Source organism: Aplysia californica, unplaced genomic scaffold (genome assembly GCF_000002075.1).
Source record: "Aplysia californica isolate F4 #8 unplaced genomic scaffold, AplCal3.0 scaffold00441, whole genome shotgun sequence".
In the NCBI taxonomy this organism is placed as follows: Eukaryota; Metazoa; Mollusca; class Gastropoda; order Aplysiida; family Aplysiidae; genus Aplysia; species Aplysia californica.
In genome coordinates, this window is record NW_004797711.1 from 187448 (window position 1) to 208607 (window position 21160).

At 40.7% G+C, this 21160-nt stretch overlaps 2 protein-coding genes across 2 annotated transcripts in view; both read left to right on the forward strand.

Annotated features, from left to right (window-relative positions):
* Positions 1 to 21160, forward strand: part of LOC101849949 (alpha-tubulin N-acetyltransferase 1) — a gene marked incomplete in the record, with an annotated part of 361461 nt that overhangs the window by 123069 nt on the left and 217232 nt on the right.
* On the forward strand, positions 10671 to 11690 carry LOC106012633 (growth hormone secretagogue receptor type 1-like). The gene has a single exon (XM_013086155.1). It carries the CDS (start codon positions 10671 to 10673, stop codon positions 11688 to 11690), a length of 1020 nt encoding a protein of 339 aa, XP_012941609.1.

Genomic DNA, 21160 nt, shown 5'->3' on the forward strand with positions numbered 1-21160 from the left:
GTGTGTGTGTGTGTGTGTGTGTGTGTGTGTGTGTGTGTGTGTGTGTGTGTGTGTGTGTGGTGTACTCGAAATTATAATATATTATCCTTTTCATTCTGCTTTCTCACAGCTATCTTTTTTATTCTGGTGTCCCAGAGCAATCATTTTCGTTCTCGTTTCCCAGAGCTATCCTCTTCGTTCTATTTTCCCAGAGCTATCCTTTTCATTCTGGTTTTCCAGAGCTTGTAGATAGATAGGCCTTTACTTACCGGAATTTTCTACTCGACTGGCTGCGTAGGACAGTCGGCTCATCTGAGCACTTGGCAGGTCCGTGTGAAGTCATGGTCGTGTCAGCTGCTGTGCTGTGAGTTAATTGAGTGTTCGGAGAGTCACTACCTGCCCCCCCCTCCCTTCTCTGTTGACACCCACCCCTTGGCGCTCATTTGACCTTATGCAGTTGCGAGCGCCGTAAAACCCTCTACTATAAAACCAAAAAAAAAAAAACCAGCGCTGACATGACAGGAGGTTCTAGAACCGGAGAGGTGGTCTCACAATCCGTCCTGAACATGAGACCTTCCAGCCTGCTTGTTGTGGTTCCTGTAGAGATCGACAAGAAAGGTTTTGTCATACATTTCTAAAACCTTGTACGGACCCGTATACGAGCGCTGTAGGGGTTTTTGGTGAGCGTCGCAGCGGATGAACACGAACGTGGCTGTGTCTAGTGACGAGTGGATGTTGGAGGTAGGTGCACAGTGCAGTGATATCGCCTTGGCTAGTTGTGACTGCATTTGGGATCGAAAGTTGGCGAGGCTGCGTGACTGGTCGAATGGGGAAGTGTCACTGGTAAAAAATTCAACCTGTATTCTCCATACACTAGCTCGGCGACAGAAGTTTCCAGGTCCTCTTTTAGGGCAGTTCTCAAACCGAGCAGTACCCATCCCAGTTTATCGAGCCAGTTCGGGCTTTGGAGTCTTGCTTTGAGAGCACTCTGAAGGGACCGGTGAAATCGCTCGATCAGTCCATTGGATTGAGGGTGATAGGCTGTTGTATGATGTTGTAAAATGAAAGTCCTGAAATGCTATGTTTGGTCAACCCTTCCATATGGCTGTGAATGCAGGACAATCACTAAAGACAGTGAAAATAAAATAGAGACAACAGAAATGTGGTTTCTAAAGAAACTGCTAAGAGTATCGTGGAAGGAAAAGCAATCAAATGTGGTAGTGCTTGATGAAGCCCACGTGGGACGCTCAATGTTAAAAACAACCAGGAAACGACAAATGCAGTTTTTTGGGACACCTGAATAGACAAAAGGGTCTTGAACATCTAGCTCTCACTGGGAAAAATGAAGGCAAACGAGGCAGGGGTAGGCTCAGAACAATCTATTTAGAGAACCAAAACAAATGGGTAACAGGGAAAGGTCATGGAAATGCAGCTTTTTTTTAAAAAGCATCCGAGCAAAGGAATGAATGGAGAAACATGATTGCCAATGTCTGTCGCAGATATGGCACTGGATGATGACGATGATGATGATGATGATGATGATGATGATGATGATGATGATGATGATGATGAAGATTGGTACCAAGGCGCTCGGCCACCTCTCTCCACAAGGCAGAAGTAAACTGAGGGCCTCTGTCGGATGTGATGTCGATGGGGATGCCAAAACGGGCGATCCAGTGATTGATTAGCGCACGGCCACATTCTGTTGTTGAGGTGTCCTTGAGTGGGATAGCCTCTGGCCATCGTGACGTTCTGTCGATGATTGTGAAGAGGTGAGTGAAGCCCTGCGATGGAGGTAAAGGACCTACAAGATCGACATGAACGTGACTGAACATCTTTTCAGGCCCTGAAATCGTCTCTATGGGTGCCTTGGTATGCTTTCGCCCTTTTGAAGCTTGGCAGTCGGTATATTCCTTGGCTCACTTGCTGACTTCCTTCTTAGCCCATGCCAAACAAATCTCTGAGATATCAGGGGGGCTGTAGCCTTCCTTCCTGGGTGGGAGAGGCTATGAAACAAATCGAAGACCTGTCGACGAAATGCTGGAGGTACAATTGGTCTAGGATATCCGGTCGAAATGTCACACAGCAGTTCTTGTCCTCCGGATTCGATAGCCATTGAAACTGTGCGCAATCCTGGGGAAGAGGCGCTGTCGTCTGGAGAAGAGGTGTCAGTGCATTGGGCTTCAGCCATTGCTTTGTAGACCAGTCCCAATGTGGTCTGTTAATGGCTCGGGACAAACAGTCTGCAACATTCTCCTTCCCTGTAATGTGCCGTATGTCCGTGCTGAATTCTGAGATGAATGTCAGGTGACGTTGCTGGCAAGCTGACCAGGGTGGGGATAACTTGGACATAGCGTCCACCAGAGGTTTATGATCTATGAATGCTGTGAAGCACGTACCCTCAAGCAAAACTCGGAAGTGACGGACAGCAAGATAGAGTCCTAATAACTTCCCATCATATGTGCTGTACCGTTGTTCTGGCTCTCGAAGTTGTCTGCTGAAAAATGCTAAAGGTTGCCAGGCCTCATCGACCTATTGTTCAAAGACAGCGCCAACTGCGTGATCTGACGCTTCGGTGGCTAAGGCGATGGGAACGTTTGTTCTGGGATGCGAGAGGAGAGTGCAGACGGCAAACATGCGTTTGCTGGCCTGGAAGGCTGTTGTCATCTGTTCCGTCCATCAAAGTTTTGCTTTCTTCTTTTCTCCCCTCAGAGCTTCGTAGAGAGGGCGTAGTACTGAAGCAGCTCGAGGTAGAAAGCGATCGTAGAAGTTTAGCATTCCCAGAAATTCTTGGAGTGCTTTGTAGGTGGTTGGCAGTGGGAATTCTTCTATAGCTTTGACTTTGGAAGGGATTGGGGTAGATCCATCTCGTGTGACTCGATGGCCTAGAAATTCGATTTCGGTCACTTCGAACACCCTTTTTAAAAATCTAACAACTAGGCCCGCTTCTTTGAGTCTGCAGCAAACTTGCCGTTGATCTTTAATAATATGTTCAGCTGCTGATGAACGGGCAATGAGTATATCATCCAGATAGATGAATGCGAAGGAAATGTCCTGCGGCGTTTCTAAGACCGAATGGCATGCGTAGAAATTTGTGTAGGCCGAATGGTGTGAAGACGGCAGTTTTTGGAATGTCCTCCTGCGCAACTGGGATTTTGTGGTAACCTCGAACGAGGTCCATTTTGGAGAAAATACTTTTGCCAGCGAGTCGTGCTGAGAAGTCTTGAATGTGGGGAATCGGATAATGATCTGGGATCGTTCTATTGTTGAGTCCACGGTAGTCGCCACAAGGTCGCCAGTCTCCGTTACCTTTTGGAATCACGTGAAGAGGTGAAGACCAGGGACTGTTAGATGGTCTAATAATTCCCATTTCCTCCATTTTCTGTAATTCAGCTTTGGCGATGGCTAGTTTGTCAGGGGGGGGGGGGGGGGGGGTAGTCGACGTGCTTTGGCATGTACGGGTGGACCAGTGGTGGGGATGAATTGAAAAACACCACGCTTCACTTCGGAGGCCGAAAAGGTTGGCTCGAGGATTTCAGGAAATCTGTTAATATCTTCCTAAATTTTTGGCTTTCTGGGTCCACTATGGCTAGCTGAAAATAGGAAATCTGACTGATAGTACATGATGTAACGGCGGCCAGAGGCAGAGTCCATGATAATCAATTGAGCTTTTTGTGGGCCAACAGAAGGTTCTGAAGCTAGACTGAATTCTGCTGACCCAGTGAGTTTCTCTGAACCGCAGACGGTTTTTTAGGCTTTGTAACTGCATGGCGGAACGAATTGTTTGGCGTTTGATCCAAATCTGTGGTGGTTAAAACATTGACCTGTCGAGTGGGAAGGTCTGGGCTTGCTAGCAGCCGTTGTGCGATCTACGGCCAGTAGTGTAGCGGGTGGAGCAACGACAAGGAATAATTTGTCGGCCTCTTGTGCTAACGTGCGGCAGTCGAGATGGTCGAATGTTGCCAGGGGGCTCTCATATATTCAGGCAACTGTTGTTGGAATAAGTGTCTGAAAAGGAAACGCGGTTCGTGCGCTCCCAGTAGGCCTGACATAGCGTCCATTAACTCTGACGGCTTACGGTCTCCTAACCCCTGTAGTTTAAAGAGCGCTGACGCTCTTTCCGTATCAGACAAACTCTATGCCGACATCAAAAGTGTTTTCAGCGTGCTGTATTTGTTGTCCTTTGGAGGGTTGGTTGATATTGAAAGTGCCCGAGTTGTCGTGCTGTTGTCGAGGGCTGCAACAACATGGCAGTATTTAGTTTCGTCCTGGGTGATATTCCGCAGAGCGAATTGCGCTTCAGTTTGGGCGAACCAACACAAATACAAATACTCAAAATAGGCGCGACCAACTGGATTCTGTGTGTAATAATAGTTCTGCTCTTGACTATTGCAGGCGGGAGAAATAAGCTCCATTCTCTTGAAGAGAAATCGTATTTCATGCTGTATCTCAGTGTGGGTTGATCCTAAGCTTGCAGGCAGATTTGAAGAAACCCATTGTCTCGATTAATCTAAATTCTGTCGAAAGCAGCTATAACCATAATATGTCTAATAATATATTTCGCGTCTTCTGATTGTTAAGATCCATCTGAGTCTTTGTTACCAGTGGAGAACATAACAACTTGTTTATTTCATAAGAATGATGTGTCACGACACTGTGGAATCAGACTCTCGTCAATTGTTGGGCACGTGTGATGAATGGTACAATCAAAAAGTCTGTTCATTTGACGTTGTTCATGTGAAAAGACACCCATGTGTACTGAGCAACAGTGGAAATAATTGCCTTTGATGGAGGTGTGGGTTGCCTAGTATCAAAGGTCAATTAATTAGCGAGGGAATTGCCGCCAAAGTTTGGTGACATTCGAAACTAAAATCTCCTTGGCAATTGCACAGATACATATTTTGTTGTCCCTTTGATCAACGTTTCTTTTAGGAAAATACAAAAGGAAATGTGTTTTAGATATACGTGAAAGGTGTTGAGAGCATTTTTAAAAAAAAAAAGTTAACCAATAGTTCAATAGTCTGAAAATGGTCGGTTTCTTCACTTTCATTATTTTCACGGGCGCTTGATTTCACCACGATGACCCACATATCGCCAAATCCTACAAAACTAGGACACAAACGTACAACTGTCTTTGTCTATGAAAGCAGAATGAAAAGGATGGCTCTTGGAAACCAAAATGATAAAGATAGCTCTGGGAAACCAGAATGAAAACGATAGTTCTGGGAAATCAGAATGAATAAGATAATATAGTTCGGGAAGACCAAGGATGACATGGAGGCGAGCGGTACAAGCTGAAATTGAAAAAGCGGGGACATCATGGAAACTGATAGAAAAGGATGCTCATGACAGGCTTCGCTGGAGTAATGCTGTTGATGGCTTGTGCTCCACTGGGGGTTAAAAAGGGCAAGAGAGAGAGAGGGTATAGCCCTGAGATACAGCATGAAATACGATTTCTCTTCAAGAGAATGGAGCTTATTTCTCCCGCCTGCAATAGTCAAGAGCAGAACTATTATTACACACAGAATCCAGTTGGTCGTGCCTATTTTGAGTAATTGTGCTACACGTTATAGTCCGGGCAACATTAACTGTGTGACCACTCATTTTGAATGGTTTGACAGGTTTTGAAAGGTGAGCACAGACCTAAGAACTGTTCACAACAACGTTCTGCTGTCAAAAGAGGCCGGATTGTCCCGAATTTCGTATCGCGTGTCTCTCACATTTCTTTACATTCCCCCCCCCCCCCCCCCCAAGATACCATCTGCCATAAGCAGCTGATCAAGGCGATGTTTAAAAACTATCTAACTTTCAACTGAAGACTAAAATGTTCTACTTATTATATATACATTTCTTATCTCACTCTCAGAAAGGCAGTGTAGGAATACAACCATGCCCCTGGGGCTACCATAGTAATAAGAAGAATACACGAGTACTGATAAAGAGTTTTGTGATCAAATGGCTGAGTCATCTCTAATGATTAAACATTTGGTGACATTAGACGTACAAAAAGAAAGATCACTTATAATTAAACATAACGAACGCTGGGGCTGTGCAATTTTTGAAGACAGATACCAAAACTAAGCAAACATCTCGTAGTGAACAAACGTAAACTATGAACTTTTCAACAAGAAAGATTCACTGCTCTATATAACGAGGGGGCGTACCGTTATATTTATTTATCTTTTATCACTTTTCTTATAGACATTGTGCCATCTCTATACTCAACATTAAAATTCTATCCTGTAAATAAATCATAATTTGATATAAACCTACAGCTTCGAGATATTTCTTTGTTGAAAAGGGGTAACGAATTGTCGACAATTTTACCGTATTGGAAATAGGTCTGACAAAAACTCTGACCTAAAATAATTGTGGAGCTTCGCGTTGGAATCAAGAACTCGTCATTTTTTTAGTATTTAATTAAAGCTTGTTCATTTGTCTTTGTGTAAAGGGGGGGTAATTCCCGGCCCGTTTCTCTCGAATAGAAGTACAGATACATGTAAGTGGCGGAGGTGGGTTCGCCTGTTATCAGAGGCAAACATGGGGAGAAAATTGCCGCCAAAGTTTGATGATTTCCAAAGTTTGGGTGTTCTTGGAAACTTGCAAATTTACATCTTTTATACCTTTTATCAACGTTGTTCCGACAAATACACAAATAAAAATGTTTATAAATGGACACAAAAAGTGTTGAGCTCAACAAAATAGAAAAAAAATGGATAAACATTGCCCAGCGGTCACAAAAATGTCGGGTTCATTATCATGTTTTACGAGCGCCTCATTTCCCCACGACGCTACACAATTCGTTCTTGTCCTCAGACAATGATAGTACATAACAAGATGGGCCACTTCTCTCTTTGAGCCAATTAAAAAAGTGTCCTCAAAATTTGGTGGCGCCCTCTTCACAAACAGAGTTACCCTACTTGAGTTTTTAAAAATCAAAGTGAAACTAGCAAGTTTTGGGATAAATTTCGGAAGAACGCTTTTTTTAAATGGTTACGCTGACAAAAAACCTCTTCCAGAGGAAAGGGTGATGGTTTTCTTCGTTTAATTTGAATTTAGAATGAAAGGCGAGAGGTCATTAAAATATTTTTAAAAACTAAAACTCCGCACTGAACGTACCCGAACTGCTGATGAACAGCAGTCGATCTGCGCACGCAAGGAGGTGCTATTCCTATTCTTCTTCTGGAAAAACGAAAGAGAGCTTCAAAACAGATTGCAGCGCCATCTGAAGCAAAGAGCATACTTCCTGCGGACACTTTTTTGGCTGAGTGGCCCATCTTGTTATTCACTATCTTTGCCTCAGATCTCCGAGGTGTAACACTGTACACAAAGAGATATGTGGGTCGAAACACGGTCTTTGTTTTAATGTTTAAACAACAACAAAAAACAAAAAACAGCATACCCCGGAGATTTGATGTGATGTACAGGTTGTTTATAATTATTTAATTTTGGCTGTGCGCGTGATTAATGAAACTGCTTCAAAAAGACGTTCGATTTTATAATTAGAGGTATGATTCTTATCCCATCAATGTCGATGTAACCACGATATGAACATGAGTATTTTGTCGCGACAAAAACGAAAAATGACAAAGAAAACTTTTACTGCAGAGGTCATTCATCCAGTGTGGGTTTAACGAACCTGTCAATTATCTTTGGTTGTGATAAGATAGTTTGTTCTCCGTGTTGCAGAATCTTCTTGAACCGTGGTTCTATAATTGTCAAGCTTTTTAAAAAAAATTATGTGTGAGGGCGGTGCAGGGTAAAAAAATTGTATGTTCAGATGTTTCAACTTAGGGTACACCTAGCGGATGTGTTTTATTAACGGGAAAATCCCAAAAGGATAGATCTACTAACTAACGTTTACGCATTACTATTTAAAAGTACTGGAAGCTATAGTGCGGTCAAAAATTCGCGGCACAACTGTATGTCAAATATCTCCCCAATTATCTACATCTATATGTATATAAAAGTGGACTTGAGAGGCTTTGTGCACAAACTCCTGCCTTATTACCTAACCCACACCTTTGAAACGTTGCAGGCGTCCACAGCATCCATGTGGCTAGGACCTAACTTTTAAAAAATCCACGTAAACTGCTTTCCCCGATTTTTCCAAAAATGCTTTGTTTCCTTTCTATAGAATCTTTGGGAAAGTCCGTCTTCTAAGACACCATTGTAAACAAGTGAGGTTTCCGTTCACTATCCGTGCGCACTCATTCCACACCTTTGAAATTCTGGAGTGTACAATCACGAAAGCGGAATAGAGAATCAATCTATACATCTATTACTATTATATATTTGGCAACTTGGAAACACCTGTGTGGGGTGGGGGGGGGGGGGGGGGGGGGCCTCTCGTGGCCTAGAGGTTAAGGTGTTGGCCTCTCATTCAAAAGGTCTCGGGTTCGAATCCGGGTAGTGACGAAACATTTTCTTCTCTAAATTTGTCTCCTTTCACCTCCTTTCCTGCTCTTTAGCAATGTTCTGTCGTCTGCTTTCGTCTTCTCTTTCTGCCCCCACTCCCTCATCTCCTTTGCCCCCCTCCTCTGGTCTCCTGATTCTTTCTACAGCCGTTCTACTGCTACTCCTTGGCTTCTTCTTACTGCTGTCTTTCAGCCACACCCCTGATCTTCAGGTAGGAAAGATCTACACCTAGCCTTCTCGGACAAGGGTGAAAAATCTCGGAGGGCCCGTGTGCAAGTTGCGCACGTTAAAGATCCCTAGGTGGTCTAAAATCGATAAGAGTAGGCTTCTAAGAGTAGCCGCCACCCGGGCAAAATTCAAAATGTTCTACCAACTGAAAAAAGTTTAATGTGTCCCGCGCGCTCATATAATAATAATAATAATAGATAGATAGATAGATAGCATTTGTATATCGCATATCCCCGCTCAACTGCAGGCTCTATGCGCTTTACACTATACATGTATTATTACCCCAGCAGACCATAGAACACTCCGAAACATTCTCAGCTTCCCGGGAAGCATACAGTGCAAGCAGCTGATTAAGCGCTCAAACACTAACAAATTGACAAGATCTTTCGCTGTCTATAGCCGGGTACCCATTCCCACCTGGGTGAAGTGAGGAAAATTCGTGTAAAGTGCCTTTCCCAAGGACACAACGTCGGGTCTCTGACGGGATTCGAACCCACGACCTTACGGTTGCGAGTCCGAGAGCCTAACCACTAGTGGCAAAACTTGTTACAAGAAATTAATTTTATAGTGAACATTTTGCTCTAAAGGTTTTCAAAACAGGCGTACAAGAAAGATAATCTCGCGATTAGAAAAAACAAAGAAGGGCTTGCTTTTCAAAGCGATATTGTCCCAGTTGTGAACCATTACAAAATGGTCGAAACCTCCAATTTGGTTTTTTTATTAGCATTATTAAGGAATTTTCTTGAATACAGCTAACAGGAGTTTAATGAAATATTCCCCTGTTAAGACAAATTTATACAAGTCACTGTGCAAAAGCTGGATAGCTTATATTCGACTAGCTGGGCCCCCTTTCAGTGAAAGGAATGATCGGTGCAACTGAAAATCATTGGCCTACTACATTTACACTCTACTGTAATGGAGCAATAAGTTTTGAGAGAAAAGTTACACACGTGTTGTTTTTTGTTGTTGTTTTTTTTTTGTTATTGGTTTTTTTTAGTTGCTGTTGTAAGTGTTTTACGGCGCGCGGGAAACACTAAACAATTTCAGTTGTCAGGAAATTATAAATTTTGCCCGGATGGCGGCCGAAGCCTACATAGGATCAGGGGTGTGGCTGAAGGACAGCAGTAAGAAGGAGTCAAGGAGTAGCAGTAGAAAGGCTGCAGAAAGAGTCAGGAGCCAAGAGGAGGGGGCAAAGGAGGTGAAGGGGTGGGGGCAGAAAGTTGAGAAGAAAGCAGGCGACAGAACATTGCTAGAGAGCACGAAAGGGAGTTAAAGGGGGACATTTTAGATAAGAAATTGTTCAGTCGCTGTCAGGACTTGAACCCGGGACCTGTTGACAGAGAGGCAGACACCTTAACCTCTAGACCACGAAAGCCCCCGGTCTCATTGTGCATAACATCCTCTTGAACTATTCAGAGCGAAGAAAGCAAATCATTATGGATTTATGCGGAAACAAAAGTCAATTGTTCTCTTTTGTTAAAACCATTTAATTATTGTTATGAACGTTGTCTGCACGTGCTAAATCGTTTATGCGTTATTCATTTCTGTATGATTTATCTAAACTAATACAGCGTGCGGAGAGTGTGGATAATAGCTTTTTAAATGCAGTTGTTGTTGTTTTTAATTTTGTTATAATTATTGTTGTTTTTATTATTATTATTATTATTATTATTATTATTATTATTATTATTATTATTATTATTATTATTTATTTGTAAAAAAAATTTATTATTTTTTAAAATTATTATTATATTATTATTATTATTATTATTATTACTCTTATTATATTGTTGTTATTATTATATGCTATTTATTTATTTGTCTATTCATTTACTCATTTATCTATTTATCTATTCATTTACTCATTTTTCTATTTATTATTTATTTTAAAATTTAAGTTCATTTCGCACACTCCAATTAGATTTTTAAAATTCAACAGGCAGGCTCTGGTGGCCGTATCATTAACACGTCGTTGGTTCTCTATTTATACAGCTCTAGTGCTTGTGCAAGTTCAGGCGTTGGGGAAACGCCAAAAGTGAACAGAGATGGCCTCTGGAAACGAAAGTTATGGAACGCCGCCCGGACCACTGCAGATCAAAATGATAAACGAATTAGTACTTACAATCCTCCTCGTGGTTTTCAACGTCATTATTGTAGGAGCCATCAGCTTCTTTGGCATTGTGGCTAACGTCATCAACCTAATCGTTTTTATCAGACAGGGTTTTAAAGACACTATGAACATTTCTTTGTTCAGCCTGGCCATTTCCGATATAGGGGCACTGACTCCGACGCTATGGGCGACCGTTGGTTTTAACCCTTTATTTGTAAATGTTGATCTGCCGTATAATGCCCAGGAGGTCGTGTACCTCACGGCAGGGTGGCCACACATTTGCTTTTCACGTATCTCTGGTTGGATTACAGCCTTCATAATGCTGGAAAGATGTCTCTGTATTGCTGTGCCTCTGAAAGTTAAAACAATGATAACAGTAAAGAGAACAGTTATCGCACTCGTTAGCATATACGTGACAATGATAGGTGCCATGCTGCCAGTGTTTTATGCCCTTCGTCTGGAGCCCAGATATTCTCCTCTAAAGAATGAGACAAAGTTTAGAACCGTTTATATTCCAAACGGCTTTGCAATAGAAAGTGTTGTATTCTTGATCTTTTCTTTCTCTCAGTTCATCAGCTTAAGCGTGGTCATCATTTGCACTATACTCCTTGTCAAAACCCTTATTACCAAATCAAAATGGCGGAAGTCTACTTCCAGTTCTGGAGATCATGACTCCTTTTCAAATAGAGACAAGAAAGTTGTGAAGTTGGTTCTATGTATTGCGATCATATTCATAGTATGCCTCTTGACAGGTGCGATTATAAATGTTGCACAAAGTTTAGAACCCGAATTTAACATAACAGGGAAATACAGAGACCTGTTTGTGCTGATCTGGTCATTGTTTTCTTTCTTATCGGCAGCGAATTCCGCAGTGAATATCTTTGTGTATTACAACATGAGTTCAAAGTACAAGCAGATCCTGGACAAAATGTTCCTCCGAGGCACAGAGGGCTAATATTAGAACACAAAGAGCTGCTACTTTTTGAAAACGTATATTATTATAATATACAAACCAACTATGTGTTTTGAACAGCCTTTGAACCTGCCTAACTGATTATTTGAAAATACAGTATGATCAAATCCTAACAACTTTGAAAACAAAAAGAATAATTATGACATTAGTTTTTAAGAAAATAAAAACGAAACCTTGAAAAGAAACCAAACCAACATTGCCCCAGACACAAAAATGATAATAAATTATTTATGTCCCATTGGCACGATTGAAGTAGTTTAGGAAGCAGGCTGCTTTGACCTTGTTTGTCAAAACTGGGGCTGATGGGAATCACTCGTACCTTGACTTGCGTCGTCTGAAGGTCCTGAGGGCAGCGAAGCTGTCGAGATGATTTTCTGCGTCCCTGAGCCTGATGTTGTTGTTGTTGTTAGCGATCCAGTAGCATCTGAGCGTTATCTCTTTTGCATGATGCCATTCTGTAATAGCTGCATGTCTGTTCTAATTGTTGTCTTGAGGAGTAGAGGCAATTAGATGAGTGGGGTAGCTTGGGAAGAAAACATCCCCTTAAATCAGTTAGTTTTCTACTGAAGAACAGATAATGTTCCACTGTCTCTGAGGTGTGTCACATAGCAGGCAGGCAGCAGATGTCCAGTCGAAGAGTTCTCTTTCCGACAACCCAGTTCATTCTTTGATGTTGACACGTCAGATATTTCATAAGAATAGTTTCAGATTATCAGATATTTTTGGAAGACGGCAGCCTAAAGCAAGGCAGCCAAAAAGTGTTTATTCTTTGCCCACGGCTGAAGGGACCCATACTGATTTCATATTAATTTCCTTCACAGAAAATAATAAAAGGTCCCTTTACCAACCCCCCCACATTGTTAAGAACCGGAGCTTTCCTTCAAAGTCAATGAACGAGATGTACTACTTGCTGTGTTGTTATCATTTTGGGGCTTAGTGCACATCTGTATCATATTTATCATTTATTTTTTCCTCCTTGTTTTTTCTCGCTAAATTGGCTTCACTTAATAATAATAATAATAATGAAAAATAATGGATTGCATTTATATAGCGCATATCCACTTATGCAATGCTCTATGCGCTTAACATGATACATATAATGGATTTACAAATCAATTTTAAAGGTACATAGTGTTACATACTCATGCAAACACATATTCACTCACGCACGCACGCACCACACACATATACATACTCACATACACACATACATACATATGCACATACGCACATACAAACTCACAACGATCTACAGCTTGGATGCATTCTGTCTAATCGAAATATGATGAAAATAGAAATGATTTTAGTTTCTTCTTAAAAATTTCTAGATTTTCTGCTTCTCTGATAGTTTTTGGAAGCCTATTCCAAACAAGTGGGGCAAAATATGAAAAAGAGCTTTGGCCATATGATTTGACATTTATTTTAGGCTTAACAAGGGTTGTTTTGTCACTTGATGATCTGAGCGTTCTAGGAGGCACATAGGGTGTTAAAAGCTGTTTTAGATAGTCCGGTGATAAATCATTTAAGCACTTGTAGCAAGTTAAACAGATTTTATATATGATACACTCTTTCACTGGGAGCCAGTGTAATGCTTTTAAAATAGGAGTCACATGATCATGCTTTAGTTTTTTAGTAATTATTTTGGCAGCAATATTTTGTACTCTTTGTAGTTGTTGTAACTGTTCATCAGGTACACCAGCCAGTAAGGAATTGCAATAATCAATCCTTGACAATATAAGTGATGTTATTAAAGTTTTGGTGACACCAACAGATAGATATTTTCTAATGCTCCCTATTTTCTTCAGCTGGAGATATAGATTTTTACAAAGATTGGATACATGGTATTTCATTGACATATCTTGATCTAGCACCACACCTAAATTTCTTATTTTAGTTTGGGCTGATATTTCGTGGCCATTGATGTTTATTCTGATATTGTCGATTTCATTTCATGCGCTGCCACGAAGAAATAATATTTCGGTCTTATCCTCATTTAATTTTAATTTGTTCTTGAACACCCATTTTCTTATATCATTGATACATCTGGCGATTCTATCTATGAGATTGTGTACATTGTCAGTTGTAGTGAATCCATACAGCTGTGTATCGTCTGCATAAAGATGGTAATTGAGGGCAAATAAAGAAATTATTGATGACAGACTTTGCGTGTACATTGTAAAGATGACAGGACCAAGGACCGAACCCTGAGGAACTCCGTATTTTAGAGGTAACCTATCTGACACATCATTGCCAATTTTCACTGACATAAATCTATTGTCTAGATATGATTTAAACCACACTAGAACAGTACCTGATAGTAAACATGACTTTTCCAATCTCTCTAGTAAAATTTCGTGGTCGATGGTATCGAACGCCGCTGACAAATCAAGCAGAACCAAAACACAAACTTTTTTATTATCGATTTCATTTAAAACATCTGATGATACCTTTAAAAGAGCGGTTTCCGTACTGTGGTGCCTTTTATAAGCAGATTGAAAAGGTTCTTCCATGTCATTGGTCTTTAGATGTTGTTGAACTTGACACAAAACGATTTTCTCCAGGATTTTTGATAAAAAGTTCAGATTGGAAACTGGCCTAAAATTTCTCATGTCGTTTTCATCAAGACCTTGTACTTACACGAGGTACTTAATATAACAAAGAGTAGATATAGCACACTGGTTTATAAAAAAGAATCAAAACCAGAAGCAATAAACGTTTGTTTGATAAAATGTGGCTTTTGTTGAGTTGTTTTTATGTCGTGCGTATGTAACAAAAAAGACCAACAAAGAGATTTGTCAGATTCTACACTCAAGACAAACCTTGCTTGACAAAATCAAATGTAGAAAAATACAATACCATGGCCACTTAAAACGACACGAGACCATTGTGAAAGAGGGGCTTGAAGGAAAGATGTGGGGCGGGAGAGCTAGAGGAAGGCAAAGAATAACATGGATGGACAACATAAGAATATGGATTGTCCTGGATATGACAGAATGTGCAACGGCAGCTGGCGACAGTGAAAGATGGAGGGTCATTACACGTGGACCTATGAGTCAGAGATGACAGCTACAGGTATCCGGGTATCCAGGTATCCAGGTATTCCCGATCCTGCCGTTGGATCAAGTCTCTAATTTGATTCCCGTTGTAAAGAGTGGTGTTGTCTTATTGGAGAACAGTGTCCCTGCTCATATCGTTAACAGATTCTCACAACCGTCCTTCACATTTTAAAATACTTCTAGTGCGAAGATCTCTTTGAAACTTTCAGTATTTCTCAAAAAATCATTTTGACGGACTGCTGTGCAAAGCGTACGGATCGGATTAACGAGTAAATTTCCTCTTTGGAAAGTGGTGGCACAGAGTTCCCCATGTCGTATGAATACGATAGTAAAACACGACGTACGGATACGATTAAACAAAACACAATGGTGAACAACTCCTTGGCAGAATGCTAAAATCTGACTTTGTCGGAGCCCTGCAAGTTGCACATTCGTTTGTCCTGCGTTACACAAACTATTTCAGAAATAATATTCCTGTTTTTTCTATTCACATTCTTTGCCTTACACGTCTACACTTTTGCTGAACATTTCTTTTAGATTCTCTCTGTGTGCATATAAAATCTATAGTATATAACTTTACACCTTCTACTAGTTTATGGTTTAGACGGTTTCTCATAGTTGTTGTGTTGTTGTTGTTTTTTGTTCAACGTCGTTTTGTTTTATTGCTGTTTTTTTGTTGTTGTTGCTCTTTTGTGTTTGTATTTGATCTTTGGTTGTTGTTTTTTGTGTGGTTTTTTTCGGGGGGGGGGGGGGGGGGGGGATAAAAGCCCTGCTTAAAAAGCGATGAATCATCTTACTGCAAAACATTGAATATAAACTCAGCAATAGAATGGGATCGTACTGGGTTAAAAGTTTTTTTATATTTGATTTACAGCAACTCCAGGATACTTGTACAAACAACGAGGTAAAGTTCAGTGTCTAGGTTGTTAGACTTCAAAAATGTACAAGACCTAGTAGAATCGGTGGCCTAGTGGTTAGGCTCTCATACTTGCAACCGTAAGATCGTGGGTTCGAGATAAAACGAACAATCTTAAAGACGATACCAATAACTCAACATGCCCCAAAATTGAGGAACGCCGATTCCACCGCTTGTGACACCTTTTGCTGGTGATGAACTCTGTGTCAATGTGCTGCATGTTTTCTTCACGTCGGTGGTGTGTGTGGTGATGAACTCTGTGTCAATTTGATGAATGTTTTCTTCACGTTGGTGGTGTGTGTGGTGATGAACTCTGTGTCAATTTGATGAATGTTTTCTTCACGTTGGTGGTGTGTGTGGTGATGAACTCTGTGTCAATGTGCTGCATGTTTTCTTCACGTTGGTGGTGTGTGTGGTGATGAACTCTGTGTCAATGTGCTGCATGTTTTCTTCACGTTGGTGGTGTGTGTGGTGATGAACTCTGTGTCAATTTGATGAATGTTTTCTTCACGTTGGTGGTGTGTGTGGTGATGAACTCTGTGTCAATGTGCTGCATGTTTTCTTCACGTCGGTGGTGTGTGTGGTGATGAACTCTGTGTCAATTTGATGAATGTTTTCTTCACGTCGGTGGTGTGTGTGGTGATGAACTCTGTGTCAATGTGCTGCATGTTTTCTTCACGTCGGTGGTGTGTGTGGTGATGAACTCTGTGTCAATTTGATGAATGTTTTCTTCACGTCGGTGGTGTGTGTGGTGATGAACTCTGTGTCAATGTGCTGCATGTTTTCTTCACGTCGGTGGTGTGTGTGGTGATGAACTCTGTGTCAATGTGCTGCATGTTTTCTTCACGTCGGTGGTGTGTGTGGTGATGAACTCTGTGTCAATGTGCTGCATGTTTTCTTCACGTTGGTGGTGTGTGTGGTAATGAAGAGTTTGCTCTTTTTGAATGTTGGTATTTTTACACCTACATCGACACAATTGTGAGGCAGCGCGGTGGAATCAGGCTCTCGTCAAAATAATCAAAGTGAAGAAACTTGCAGTTTTCCGCAGGTTTGTGAGTTTTTATCAAATTTTTGTTTTTTGGCTCAACACCTTTCATGCCCATTAAAGAACTGCTTTCTGTGTGGAATTTTCTGAAAAACGTTGATTAAAGGCACAAGAAATGTAAACTTTCAGTTACCACGGACTCTTAAGCTAAGGAAACAACTAATCTGTGGTGGCCATTTTCTCACTAACTTTACCTCTGAAAACAAGTGACCCCACCTCCTTCATTGGCAAATATCTCGACTTGTAGTCAAGATTAATGGATATTATTTTCATTGAAATAAAGACAAGTGAACAAGCTTTAAGATGACACCAATAACTCTAAATGCTCAAAAATTGACGAGAGCTTGATTCCACCACGCTGCTTCACAAGTAAGAACATTCAGGAGGTGGGCTTTCGACCCTGCCTGTCAGGTCCAATCCGGGCTGAGAAGGATGCAACACCCGAGCAGAAAGGCCAAAACACTTGATACATTTAATTTTGTTTCTCCCCAATCGGGAATCGAACTCAGGTCTATTATTTGCGACATTGAAGTGCCTGCCCCACGGACGCCGATTTGATTCTATTCCTATAGATGAAGAATAAAAGGTGTGGAAGCGTGCAGCCTTGTCTCACTTCTGATGTTGTTTTCAAGCATGGCGTTGGACCCGTGTTGTAAAAATGAACACAATAACTTTCTTCATTGTCGTTATTATTTTTTTTTATGTTGCTAATGTAGTTTTTTTATTGTTGCCGTTGCCGTTGGTAGTTGTTGTTGTTTTTTGGCGTTGTTGTTGTTGATGATGATTATGTTGTAGTTTTATTTTTGTCGTCGTTGTTGGTGGTGGTGGTGATGGTGGAGCCAGTGTTTAATTAGAATTTGGCAGCTTGTTGATCTTGTGTGCCTCCGTCCGTGTCTTAAGCCTCACGTCCCGACACTGGTGATTAATTCCTGTCCTGGAAAAGTTGATGGTCAGTATCAGAAGTCGTTGAAGAAATCAGAGGGTGAAAAATGGACACTGCAAGATGAGTGCAGATGATAAACACGATAAAGATTTAGCAACACTGGTAATTCATTCTTGACCAGGAAAATGTGATGGTCAGTATCAGAAAGCTTTGACGAAATCAGAGGGTTACAATAAACAGCGCAAGATGAGTGCTGATAGAAAAATTAATTCCTGACATGGTCATCAGTGTACAACCAGTAGTTTTGTCTGTTTAGTTCGTGCCACGGCTGTCACGCTAGACTGTCAGAAACTCAAGTGATCCTGGTTCGAATCTACAACGCGATGATTTAGAATGTGTGTTGTTAGGTTATCCCAGCCTTCCATTCAATTGACTTGGTTTTATTGGGAATTGACTTTATGCTAGAAATCTTGCCATTATGTCCAAGATTTTCCCAATGTCTTTTGGGATTCGTTTTATACCCGTGCGTTATAAAAGGGGGTGGGGGAGTTGGCTTTCAGACATAAGTATATTACTTTTTTAACGTGTATTTCATCTTTCACTTTGGTATTTAATAGAGGTGTACATTTTACAGCAGATGGAGAGATAATTATTGCGTTGGATTGTTCAATAACACATCGAATGTTGTACGGTGTTACAGATATCTAAAATAAAAAATGATTATGACAATAAAAATTACATCTGTGTAGGTCTAGTTACAATGAGAACGTAAATTTTCATACAATAAAGTTGAGACTTACTTTGAGTAGACTAGACTCTCTAAACTAAAGCATACTAAAGAGAGCAGAAATAAAGGATTACAGTCGGTTTCCCTGTGGATCCAAACGTAACTAAAAAGCATATGAAGAACTAAATAAACAACGTAAGTTACAGCAATCCCATCAGGGTATGTAGAAAGTAAACGAAATGTGATAGGACTAAACGAATGAAACGGGACTAAAACAGAACCAATAAATTATAATATAATAATAACTCCTTGAAAGAAAGCTAGAAGACATTGTTCCAAACTAAGGCAGTAAAAAATTATCAAAACCAAACTGACCTGGCAGGTGTGAACCTAGCTCATGCTTTTCCACAGGTCAACAGGACCCAACACAATATACGTCAAACTGTGTCCACTCAAAACTTTTATACCTAGGATCTGTGTCTGCATCAAAGAAATACATGGAACTTTACTGGAACTCCTATTGTTTTGATCCTACTGAAGATAAATAATTCACAATTCATTAATTCGATATTTGATAATATGTATTGTTTTTTTCTTAATGTTTGACACATTGAGCGTATTTGTAACAGTATTATATCTTGGATCATAATGTAATGGTGTAACTATGTTGTGTGCCCGACAAGGGAAACTACTCTACTGTTCATGCAGGAGGAAGGCTCTCCAATAAAGGAACTCGGTATAGGTTGTACTGGGCTACTAACAAGGAGCTTACTAATCAACATGGCGTGTTGGTTCTGTATCTTGTGGTAGTTATATTTAAGGTATCAGTGGTCTATCCAGGTTGATATCGCCCATCCACACCTTTACAGTATTATTGGTGATTACTTCTCATTGTGAAGAACAGTTTAATTTTTTTTTTTTCTTTATTTCTGAAGATTTTTTTGTCTTTTCTATAATATTATCATTCTTGTAGAACTGTATTATTACCTAGAACTTAGTATTGACTGTTGTTTAAGACAGGAATATTTCTTTTTTTTCCTCCACCTCTAACCTTTTCCGTCTCTTCCTAAAGCACATTAAATCACATCTCACCTTTTTTCATGGTGAGGAAGCTTCATCATTTGAGCTTAGATCTAGTGGAATTGTGATCATTTTCCTCGCCCCAGATTTTTCCATATCATCCACCTCGCATGTTGTTGTATGTACCATAATTTCACTTCATCAGCAGACAAATTGCTGTTCCAGAGTATGGGAAGATCTTGTTTCGTGGTTCTTGTCAGTCTGTCCGTCTCGTCAGACGGAAGCTGGTCCATCAGGTCTCCTTTCACATCACGCCGCGCGAAATGTACTTTCCACTGGTTTGGGTTTGGGATGTATTCTTTTCTACGTCCCGAGGTCCTCCCTACGTGCCCGTGAAGGACGAGGAAAAGAACCAGCAGAAGGGACGGGAGAAACGAGAGCCTGTTGCTGTTGTTAGCTTGTCTCGAGGCTAGGAGAAGAAATACAGAAATAAAGACAACAGCTCCAGTCAATTCCTAGACTTTGCCAAACATCTGTGTGAGTGGGTGGTTGGCGGGTGCTCTGGTGTGGCTTGCTTCTTCTTTCCTAACAAATATCTATCGTCCTTATCTCCCCTTCTTCTTTTGTATGTTTGTTACTCTCTTGTAACACCTCTAATCTTCTGGCGCTCATTTGACCTAATGCAGTTGCGAACGCCGTAAAACCTCTACTACAACTACTTCACGAACGACAACGGACGAGAAGGAGAAGCCCGGCCAATTGCTCTATTTGATGAGTTCACGACAAGCTTTTGTGTGGGTCCTTGGTTGACAAGAGACAGTTCAGGGCGCTGCACAGTAGCGACCGACAGTGGCATGGCTGTAGACTGTTCTGTATTTGTGTAAGATTGTGTATTTATGTATGTATTTGTGCATGTATTTAGATATATGTACGTATTTATAACTATGTATTTATGTATGTATGTATGTTTGCCATTGTAAACCAAAGTGCCCTTCTGGGACAAATAAAAGTGTAATTTATTATTACTATTATTGTTATTATTGTTATGATTGTTATTATTATTATTATTATCGTCCACATCACTTGGTATAGGAGAGCCATTTACTGTGTTCTACTTCTCCGTCCCTTGGCGATCGCAAGATAATTTTGCTTTACATGAAACACCTTTACAATGTGTAAATAATGATACTTGTCTCCCGTCGGAAAGACCAGATACGTCACACAACTTCGAGATCTCATTGTGAACGAACCGTCCTCAACGAGTCTCGACCTCAAAAGATGAGGCAGCTGGACTCTCGACTCGCACAAGTGTCACCGTGTGTACCCACCTTTTCCCTTAGACAGGAGCTGATACCTACGTGTAGACCAGATGTACCGAGGCGATGTACTGTGACTCTAAGTCCTCATCCTCTCTTTTATACACACAGTCACAACAGCTGTTCTCTTACAAACCACACGTAGATAACATTAAACAGTCGGTATTGTTTTAATGCACTCCATTGTTTCTTCCATGTTTAAGTTCATTAGTTGTTTTTAATCTGTCAGTAACCAGCTTTGCCATAATTAAGGGCATCTCTTTATTGAGTTCAACGCACACAAATATAATTTTATGAGCCCAAATTCGTTTCAACATTTCAGAGACAAATACGAAACGATTTGAAGAAAATTAAAGTGGACGATTTAGTGTAGTCATTCTTATTCTACTTAATCAATTATTAGCTTTTAGAATCATTTCGTAACCAGCTATTGAGCTCAGATTTCCGAGTGAATGTTCTCACTCTCTCTCTCTCTCTCTCTCTCTCTCT

Coding starts and splice junctions, on each gene's coding strand:
- LOC106012633 (XM_013086155.1), top strand. CDS start 10,671: ATGGCCTCTGGAAACGAAAGTTATGGAACGCCGCCCGGACCACTGCAG.